Source organism: Saccostrea cucullata, unplaced genomic scaffold (genome assembly GCF_032062105.1).
Source record: "Saccostrea cucullata isolate Sc308-1 unplaced genomic scaffold, CSIRO_AGI_Scuc_v1 ctg1046, whole genome shotgun sequence".
Classification (NCBI taxonomy): Eukaryota; Metazoa; Mollusca; class Bivalvia; order Ostreida; family Ostreidae; genus Saccostrea; species Saccostrea cuccullata.
In genome coordinates, this window is record NW_026941103.1 from 86,099 (window position 1) to 97,585 (window position 11,487).

An 11,487-nucleotide genomic window follows, 5' to 3' on the forward strand; every position below is an offset into this window, starting at 1 on the left:
CTTGATTATATATATGTATTATTTTACATATTTTAGATTTATTTTGTTTTATGTAACACAAAGTGCCTGATTTTTGTCAAACTCAGTTTCTTTATGCTTGTACATGGTACTCATTTTTTCAGTGTATTATGCTAAATCACTTCGGTCTGATTTTCTAAACTTTTAAAAAGTTTTTAATAGGTGTACATATGTTTATATTGAAATCTATTTTATTGGATATGAATTCAGAATAGGTTTTATTGCTGTCACAATATTAGTGCTTTACTTGAGAAAGATGCACATCAATCATTTTTTTATTTTCATTTTTTTTTTTAAATCTGAAGTTGTCTGAATTAAGAACATACTAGTACTCTAGACAATCAAAGGAGATTTTGTTGTACACAGCAGTTCTCTTAAGATTATTTTACAATGAAATTTTAAATCTTTTCAATACTAGGACTAAATTGTAAAGCATTTATGATTTCCTCACTGAATGAAAGATTTTATTATAATATATACCCACCACAATAAAAAAAACTTGTAAACTAATGAACTGTTTACCTCATAATCTATGTAAATTTAATTTCCTTTTCGGAAGGTGGGGGAGGCAAATATTTAACGTATATGTACTAAAATTGTATACTGTAAATCACCTTTTATTCGCGAGAACTTTCTATTCACTTAATTGCGTGAGAAAGTGTGCTCGCGAAACAGTACCCAAAAAGTAGCCAAAAATTAAAAAGAGAATCTGGTGCTTTTAAAATCATGCGATTTCTGGATTTGAATTAAGATATTATTACTTCATAGAAACTCAAGAAATGACAATCAGTGCTGAATTAGTGTTTACAAAGTACCTATGCCACATACTATCCACTATCTATCTACAAATATTTATCACACATATACAATAGTTGATTTTGTTTATATTGATATATTATTACATCTCTAAGGAGCCTGGTGATGTTTCATGTCACAAAAAGCTTCCAAAAAATGTTTGTTGAAATGTAAACCAATCTTGCTGTTTTTCCCTGAGAATGGCAGAAAATGAGATTTTTTTTTCACATGCCAGTACAGAAAAAGAAGCCTCAATAAAATATGAAACAATTTGTGCATATTGTTCTTATTTTTATTTTTACTGAATGGCATGGAAACTTTTTTATGTTTCTGCTTATATATTGCACTGTATTATTCACTCTGCACTGTAGAGTCTGCCACAAATAGAAAGTAGAAACCAGATCAATTAATTTATTCTTCACAATTTAGTTACGGGCCAAAACAAGGTGTGTAAATTTAAAACTCATTTGGAGACCTCTAACATTCGTCAGTGGACACGGATAAAACTTATTGTCCCTCCTTTTAGCCAAAAGTAGGAGATACTCGTCTGGGTTTTTAGCTCTACTGGTCAGAGACCAGAAGAGCTTATGCGATAGTAAGTTGTCCGTCATCTGTAAACAATTTTTTAAAATGCTACTCCTCCTACGATTTTGGTCTGATTTCAATATAACTTGGCAAGTAGACTACACTTAGATACATTATTTAGTGCATCAGTTTTTGATTTAAATGAACAGTGTACTAAAATAGAAATTTATGTGCAATTCTTTTAAAACGCTATTCCCCCTGACAGTTTTGGTCAGATTTCAATACAACTTGGCACACAAGTAGACTACACAAAGATACATAATTCAATGCATCTTTTTTTGATTTTGATGAAGGGTGTTGCCATGGTTACAAAAAATGGAAATTTCTCTAAAATATTTTAAAAATGCTATTCCTCTTAAAGTTTTGGTCTGATTTCATTATAACTTAGCATACAAGTATAGACTACACTAAGATACATAATTCTATATATCAGTTTTTGATGAATGATATTACCATTATTACTTAAAATAGAAATTTCTTTGAAATATTTTCCAAACGCTACTACTCCTAGTTTTAGTCTGGTTACAATAAATTCTGGTAAGAAAAAGACTAAATCAATGGTCATTTTTAAGTGCTAAGTGCAGTGCTAAGCACTTAGGCCATGCAAAGTTAATTACTTGGTTCTCAGGCCTTTTTTCAAGAAATATGATGAGAGAGGGAGGCATTTTTTTTTCTTTTTTATTGCCCCCAAAACATGATGAGGCAGCCTTTTACATTGTACAAAACCTCAAAAAATGATGAGGTAGGTGATTTGGTGTTTATATTTTATTGATTTAGGCCAGCATTTTTTTATTTTTAGGTTTACGAACATCAGAATGAAAAAGTCCCGTAGGAGGAGGAAATAAAAAAAAAAATAATAAAATTATATTTTGGATACATTATCGACTTTTCTACATTAGTTTTTGCTTCTTTTTTTTATGCTCTCCTAACAGGCTTCTTGCCACATAAGGGTTACAAAGGGGAAAATACAACCTTTAATTGTTTATTTCATCATCTACCACTTGGGGGCAGTGATATAAATCTTTTGATGTTGGACAAAATACAGATTTTTTAAAAAAATCAATTTTTTAAATCTCTTTCAATATATCTTCATTTTTGTTTTTAATGTGTGTTAGGTAGAAATTATTCTAAAATATTAATATACTTGAGACCTATAAAAGTAATAAATCCTTTCATAAAACAGACAGGGAGTATGAAATTCCCAAGGAGTATTGAGGAGTAGGTTGGAATTTTTTTCAATTAAGTGTAAAATAATTTTTCTGGCTGCCATAAACGATACTACATGCCTGTATATATTTGTATATTCTTGTTTTTAAATAGTTGAAAAATTTTATTTTTTTAGGCTATTGTTTATTTCTTCCTCAAATGGACTTAACTTCTCCCATAGTTTTATTCATTACATCTGATGCATAAGCGACCCTTTTCTGAAGAATGATGCTAAGATTGTAAGCTATGTCAGAAACCTAAACAATGTCTCTGACAATAGCTACCATGGGCAGTTTTAAACCTGTGGGAGGAAAATAATTTACAATTACACTACGCGGGTATGTTAAGGCAGCACATGGACCAGAATTCGGCGAATTAAGACTTTTTTTATAATTATGTAACACTAATAAGTCGGAAAAGTCAAGCATAAAACTTTTGTTATAATAATGCATTCTATAGACTTCAATGGGACGTATACTACATGAAGCACTTCACCACGACGTCATCACGTGACGTCTATAATTAGAAAATATGCCTTAATGATAAAGTGAAAAGTTCAACACTACCCCGGGGATAATTAATTTCAATTTGTAATAATAATTATGTAAAAACATCTCTGTACCATGAAAAGTGCTGCTAGAATCCTACTGTCCTACCACAGAAATAATTATTCAACACTTTTAAACCTTAAAATTTTTACATATTGTTCATAACATCGAAAAAAATGCATCAATTCCCGTAAACCATACGATTCTAGCAGCACTTTCCAAAAACAACAGAAAAAGAACTTTAGATAGAATAAAAAATTAAGTTTCAAAGTGTGCGGCGTAGTGTTGAACTTTTGCATCTTATTTGTTACGAACGACAGAGGAAAGGCTGATCGGCAAGTAAACACCCTCCCTGCTTTGATTTTACGAAGAAATTGTTGAAGTATATTACCATACCTTATTCATAAGCTTTATTCCAACATGAATCACACATGATACTTATTCTAAATGCTTTTAAACTCCGATTTCTTGTGTTTGTTTACATGAATTCTCGTTACGTTTCACTTTCACTCTGCTACTGCATGATCAACAGTAATGACGTCACGGATTTGGTATTTAACCCCTGTGATAACTACAGAGACCCAGAAACGACAAAATTCTCTTTGTATTATGCCTCTGCATATTTTGATTAATTTTTACGACCTCAAATCAATCTTAAATATCAATTATAAGAAATTGTTATCTCTAAACTTCACGTCATATAGCTTACTATGACGTCATATCATATAGGCAAGTAGAATATTTGGTTGTAACCTTAACCTACCTGCGTATTTACAGACAGTTACTTTTGGTTACGGATACATAATTATCTCACCAACATGTCACTTTGCAACAAAGTCGTCAGCATTTAATTGTTCTCTGAACGGGTGAAACGTTTTGAATGGCACTCCTATCGATAAATGTTTACATTAAACCAAGCTTTAGTGCTGCTATGGACTTGACTGTTGACACATATCTCCCTTCATTACCCGCCATGTTCATTTAAAACCGGAAGTACGAGTTCGTAAATTTGAAATCTCGATCCCGACTCAAATTTGACATCGAAAAGAAAAAAATCTGTTTTTCTCAATTTTATTTTTTTTCTGAAAATTCAAAAACTTGAGCGGCGGGTTTGTTAACCTAAAAATAAAAAAATGCTGGCCTTAGCAATAAAAAGTGTCAATGAGGCACCCTTGGAAGAGATGAGGGAGGGCCTGAGAACCAAGAAATTAATTTTTTTTTGCCTTACTGGTTTACATGTAGTTTATATCTGTTACAAAATTTCAAGTTCAGTGGTATTTTTCTCTTTCTTTGTTATAAGTATAAACCAGTAGAGCTACAGTCTCATCAGAAACTTCTGGTTTATTCTGTCTTTAGCTTCCAATTCCAACTGATATCACATAAATTCTTTTGAGCGTTATGCTGTGGAATTCTATCACCTTCTTTAACATGAAGAAGCACTCTATTAGTTTTGAGGTCAAAGGTCAAGCTCAGAAATTCATATATTGAATAAAATGATTTTCATTTAATGACTCTGTTTTCTAAGAACATTTGCAACAAAACTAAAGATGTGAGTTTTTTCTGATTTAATAAAGATCCTCATTAAAATTGAGGCTAAAAGATGAAGGGTCAAGGTCAACTTCCTTTTCTTCACCCATCTGCAGTTCTATAAAAGGTCTCCATTGACTTACTATACTAGGCATAAGAATGTAATTAAAAGTAGGTTTTGAACATTGGTAACCATATATTGTATATTAAACAGTTAATTCTGTTTTTCCATATTATTGTTCCAACTGTTCATGGTAATCACCAAATTGCACAAGTGAGCATGCATTGGATTTCTAAAATTATTCACAAATTTTATGTGTGTAAGCTTTACACATTTGACATTACCTTGCATAATCGTTGAATATAATGATAAATGATTCAGATGTACATCTATCATATTTTAAGGTTTGCATTAACCTCTGTCTAGTAAATTCAAAATTTACAATATGATACATGCATATAACAACCTTCCCAAACCAACGACAGATGAATTAGAATTTAACTCTTCGGTGGACGGTGATTGGTCAACCTGGAGCACGTGGTCACGCTGCAGTGCCGACTGTGGGACAGGGATGCAGTGGAGGTCAAGGTCATGCGATAACCCAGAGCCAGTGGGATTTGGACAAGACTGCCACGGTCTTTCTTCAGAATTCAGAACTTGCAACAATCAAGAATGCATTGGTAAAAAATGTTGTAATCATTTAAATAAAAATAAATTATTTTACACCGTTGGAAACCCATGGGTGATCTCGTCTTTACTTATCACTGTGATAAGTAAAGACGAGATCACCCGTGGGTTTCCGACGATGATTATTTTAGAGAAATTAAATTTTCTTAATGGTATCAGTTTAGAGTAGTGAAGTTTTGCTAGACATTGTACAGTCTTTAGAATTTTGCTTAGTGAAAATCATGGGCATGAATTTAAACTCTCTTTCAATTTTAAACTGTAGCTGCATGGGCTTCCTGGTCGGACTACTCGGTGTGTTCAGTGACGTGTGGACAAGGAGTGCAGACCCGTTTCCGGTCCTGTAGTATCCCTCAAGTTGGGGTCAACAGTAGTATAGATATCACCTGTGTTGGAATCAGTGAGGAATCTGTGCCCTGTTTTCAACCAGTCTGTAACGGTAAGGCTGTGTTTGTAACAAAGATTCTAATATGATTTTTGATATTAATTAAATAAAAACTGAAGGTGGTCACTTTAAACGCATTTATGCTTGCTTTGGTAGGAACTTTAGTCTTCTCTTTTTTTCTCTCACTATTTTGCTTTATCCAGTCACATACACGTAATAAATGAAAATGAAATTCTTTAAAATTTTGGGTGGGTGAATTAAATGTTACCTCCGCTGGGCTGGAACTTGATATCCTTTGGAAGGGAAATTAATGTCTCTTATGATCAAATTCACTGAACTTACTCTGGACCTGTAAAATCACCATAAATATGTGGTTACTGTAAATGATCTGACAAGACCGAGATTCCCACTCTAGCTAAATTTATTCTGCTTTTCTTTACATTTGGTACTGGACTTGCTGGTGAAAGTTTTATCAGGGGCTAAAAAATCTGAGTTGAGTGTCTTCATGAGCAAAACCAGCTGAATAATAGAGGGATGTATTGTCTAGGTCTATAAAAAACATAGGCTTGGAAGGCAACGGTTACAGTGCTTCAGGGGTCTTGGGGTTCTGAGTTTGATTCCCAGCCATTCCGGGTTCACTTCCCATTCCAATGTAATTTTCTCCTTTAACGCTCCTCTTTCAGTACATTATGTATATTAATATTTTCCCACAGATACCGGACTCTGGGACCAATGGTCGGACTGGTCAGAATGTAACTCAGGCAGTATACAGTTCCGACATAGAACATGTCTTGAACACTTGCCCGACACATGTCGAGGTCCGAGTGTTCAAGCGCAGAAATGCTTTTATTTAGGTGAAGGTAAAACACTTGTAAACTTTTCACATTTTCATCTTCTTCTCAACAACCACACAAGTGAGTTAAGGCTAAATATGGGCTTTTCTATGCAAATGAGCTAATAAAACTGCATGTTTTGTGTATTTTATGTACCGAGAATGTTCAAATCGATTTTCTTATACATACTTAGTACTGACAGTATATTATTGCAAGTGCACTTTTATTATTAGGTTCTTTCCCAATGAAGGTAATAAAATACATCAACAAAACAACGTCGGCGCAAGGGCATATCCTATTTAATTTAAAATAAGTAATGTATAATACTAAAGGAAAATATTCTTAAAAGTACAATAATAAAATTGCTGCACAAATCCTATGCTCTTCTTCAAATGATAGAAATTTTACGAAACTTACACTGGACTGTGCATTTTTACCCTGTTTCAACTTAGTACTATACGAATAGTAGCTTGACAATTGCAGTGTCGACATTTATGCAGCAATATCTTAAACTCTTGGAATATTCTGCTTTTCTTTATACATTGTTTCTGTAAAACAAAGTAATGTATGCCCTTGCGCCAAAGCGATTTTGTTGATGTTTCTTATAAACTGGTGTAGTAAACTTTTCACATGTTTCTATCTATCTTACAAAGAATGTATTAGAAAACAAGTCATAGCATTTCTTTGCTGTATGTATAGCAATTGGGCCAATTTTGCAAAGAAACCTCATAAGCCTTAAACTTGGCACTACAAAGTACAAAGTATCCTTGGGTAAAGGGGATTCAACTTTGTTCAAATGAAGGACCACACCCTTTTCCAAGGGGAGATAATTATGAATTAGAGAAAAATTAATGGAATTTTTAAAAAATCTTCTTCTTAAGAACCACTGGGCCAGGAAAGATGAAACTCATGTGGAATCATCCTCAGGTAGTGTAGATTCAAGTCATGACCCCCGGGGGTAGGGTGGGGCCAAAATGGCCGATCACAAAGTTTTACATAGGAATATATAGAAAAATCTGTAGAACCACTGGGCCAGGAAAGAGTTTGTTCAGGTAGTGTAGATTCAAGTTTGTTCAAATCATGACCCCTGGGGGTAGGGTGGGGCCAATATGGCCGATCAAAATTTTACATAGGAATATATAGAAAAAATCTGTAAAAATCTTCTTCTCAAGAACCGTTGAGACAGGAAAGATGAAACTCATGTGAAATTATCATCAAGTAGTGTAGATTCAAATTTGATCAAATCATGACCCCCTGGGCTAGGGTTGGGTCAAAATGGCAAACCAAAGTTTTACATAAGAATATATAGGGAAACCTTTTAAAATCTTTTCAAGTACTTCAAAGCCATGATTAGTAATATTTATATGGAATCATCCTCAGGTAGTGTAGACTCAAATTTGTTCAAATCATGATCCCCTTGGGGGTTAAAATTCAAGCCCCCCCCCCCTCCCCCCACCTCAGTAAACTTTCAGTTCTGATCTGATATGTGCTTTTTCCTAGCCGATGTGCTCAGGTGAGCGCTGTGGGCCCTGGGCCTCTTGTTAAAGCTTAGCAAGACAGTTATGTTCAACATATGTGTATTTCATAAATTTTAATACGTGCACAGTAAATTAAGAACACTATTAATTTTTTTCACATGTAATTTCTGTAATCCACCTTGCTTCATTTGATTGTCTTGTAGGTAGAACGTTGAAGTACACCTCTATGGGTTATAGGCGTGATTACACGCTGATCCATTTGACAGTGATCGGGTGTGCAGCCTTTTTCATGGGAGTAGTGATCTGTGTCGGGATCTACATCTGCTTCCACAACTGGAAGAGTATCCGAAGCTACGACATACAGAAACCCGCCAAGGGTCACGTGTACGATAAGCCTCGATTTGGATCCTTTGCATCCCAACTCAGTTTGGATTTCTTAACGGTCAACAATAAAATCTATGACTCCAGTACCCTTTCATCGCGTGGTACAGCGGTAGTCAAAGACAGTACATTTAAAAAGGATAAATATAGAAATTTTTCCGATCATATGTATGCAACAATACGGACTAATTATTCATTAAGGACGGAAGTTTAGTTAATGTTAAAAAAATAATTCAAACTTATAAAAAGAGATCATGTTAAACATATATAGATAAAGTTTAAAAGTTATAATTTTTTAAGACTTTTAATGGGTATTAACTGTATTTGTAAGAATTTATCACTGTCCAAAATAACTATTAGTCAGTGGTATTTGAAATTATGTGTCTTCACTACAAAGGAATCTCGGAAGGTGACATTAAAGATGGTATTGGCATGAGAAAATCTTAATGTGAAGTTTTAAGCGAAAACAAGGGTCAAATGCATTCTATTTTACACGAAGAAATGACCGATGGTCGAATTACTCAGTACATATGTATATGAACATTTACTTCGTCCGAACTGTTAGTTCCCTGTCACTTTATCATATTGTAAATGACCATTGTTATTAAGAATACTAGTATATGTACTGGTTATCAAATTTGCTAACATTTTATTTTGTTTTATTTATTTATTTAAAATTAATTTATTTGAGTACCTTTTGTAATACCATAATGTAACTGATCATTTGTTATCATATATATTTTATTGTTATTTACTTTTTTTCTGATCAAAGTTTTCTCTGTTCAGTTTCCAGTACCAATGTGATGTATTTTTTTATCAAAAAATAATTACGGATAATTATGGGCCTCGATCTTTATAAATGTATAACAATGTAAATTCAATGTTCTAATGTCAATATCGGTTTTCAATAAAGGTCCAAGTTTTCACTGAGAAATTGGTCTTAAAAAATCTTTGTTAATTTCAATACGATATGGAACATGTATAAAAAAGATTTATTTACATTTAATTATTAAAATAATTGTTGTCCATTGGGTTGCTTACCTACTACAAGTTCAATCCCAGTGGTCTTAAAATTTCCAGAGCAACTTGCATTCCTTACTCTATTGGGGATAAAATTTGGCTGTTTATAAAACAGACGTTTTCCCATGATGATTACTGCTATGTGCCAAATACAGTATAACTGGATTTTCCTCACACAGAACATCTCGGTAATAAGGATTGACTGATATAAAGAACCTTTGTAATAAGAATGTGAAATTCGAAGTTCCAGTGATTTCTTTATAAACGAGTTTTACTGTATGATTGTTGGGCTTGATGTAAAAGTTTAATTTCAGCACCTTGTGTTAAAACAATTTAAATAAAAATATGGAGACATTTATATTACAGAAAATTTTCAAAGATAATTTAAATGATTCTTAGCTTTTAAAATAATCATAAAATCAAAATTTTATAAATAGGGCTTCCATGGCTATCCTTTGACAAACTCTTACATGACTGAAGTGCGGAGACTTTATATGTAGGCATAGTCTAAAACAAAGAACAAGTTGTATAACCAAGAATTTTACTTTCTCTTTTTAAACAGCCTAAACAGGATTTGTTGTATTTATTTTAAAATGATGTGTATATTTATACATTTTCTTATTGAAAATTTTCAAAAAACCGATGAAATATGGTAGCATCAATTCACTACTACTGCATCTATGTGTATTTGGTCAATGTAAGTTTATGTGTTACATTTTTTAGGGTTTAACACCAAAACAAAGAGACTTGATAAGAAATGTAGTGGTGCATCTAGACGGAGTTGGGGGGGGGGGGGTGTTAACATCCTCTAAGAGAGAGCGAGGAGTCCCACTTATTTTATATTTGTTGCGTTTTTATTAGAGTAAAACTATAGCTAAGTTTAAATTTTATTTTTTGTACTTTTATGTAAAAACTACAAAAAATGATACCTTATTACAAGTACCAAACTATATTTACAGTTTGTGACTTATACATATACTTTATATTTGCATGATTATTAATGTTAATGCAAGTGTGACACAAGGCCTAAGAAATTTTTTAAACCCAACGGCAAATTTGTTTCTTATTATTTTATCAAAGGAACAATTAATTGATTTGCGGCCGATTTTTGACGCTTGCGTCAATATAAGTTTCTTGTTGTGCTTGATGTAAAAGTTTAATTTCAGCACCTTGTGATTATGAATAACATGTATATGGAGATATTCGTCTATTATTACACAATTTATAAAAACGCTTGCCTTTAGTAGTGTTATATAAAGGAAAACATTTGCAAATGTAAATATAAATAGGTAACTTGGGTGAGAGTTGTGGCTTAATTAGACTTGTTAGAAATACTAAGTAATTTATTTTGTTTTATTTTATTATTTTAAATGTTGAGCAGTTGGTTGTGAGAATTTGTATTCACATTGAAAGAAAGGTTCAAATTTTATCCTCTTAAACAACAATTATTTTTTACCTCTAAGAGCAATTTTTGAAAATTTTAAATACACTTGTAGAATTTAATTCAACATTTACAATACATGTATGACATGACAAAAGAATGGTCTTATTCGCACCAAGTTTTGTACCAATATAAAGTTTGTGGTTACCGGTGGTGGTCAGTAAGGTTGTAACAGGTTGGGGTCCCCATATCTTTTTAAAAATAATATCGATAAGCCCATGTTTATCATATATTGTTTATTTTAAGAATTGCACGAACATTTGGCCTATCACACTTCCGATTTTTAGGGGTAGACTTCGCAAGAAAAGTTAGGGGGGGGGACCAATGTGACATGCTTAAGTGAATATTGAAATTTACTGGAAAATTGGTCTTATCCTTGGGAAAATTCCTATAAAAGAATAATAAAAGAAATTGTCCACTCAACCATCGCTGGCGGTACTTTCTTCTTGAAGAGGTTTTGTAAGGTAACCAAACTGAGCGTCTACCGTGTAGACATTTTATATATTTTGATGACAAAACTATGTTTTATGCCCACCACTCAATTTCTTGCAATGCTTGACTTTGTCTTGGCCGGGTGCGAAAACT

At 32.9% G+C, this 11,487-nt stretch overlaps 1 protein-coding gene across 1 annotated transcript in view; it reads left to right on the forward strand.

Moving 5' to 3' along the window:
- Window positions 1-8,716, forward strand: part of LOC134257204 (semaphorin-5A-like) — an 86,743-nt gene extending 78,027 nt beyond the window's left edge. Inside the window, exons 22-25 of the mRNA XM_062739844.1 lie at window positions 5,166-5,360; window positions 5,630-5,803; window positions 6,463-6,609; window positions 8,264-8,716. Of these exons, the coding sequence (XP_062595828.1) occupies window positions 5,166-5,360; window positions 5,630-5,803; window positions 6,463-6,609; window positions 8,264-8,655 (908 nt within the window). The 3' untranslated portion in view covers window positions 8,656-8,716. The remainder of the gene's footprint in view (window positions 1-5,165; window positions 5,361-5,629; window positions 5,804-6,462; window positions 6,610-8,263) is intronic.
- The last annotated feature ends 2,771 nt before the right edge of the window (window positions 8,717-11,487 follow it).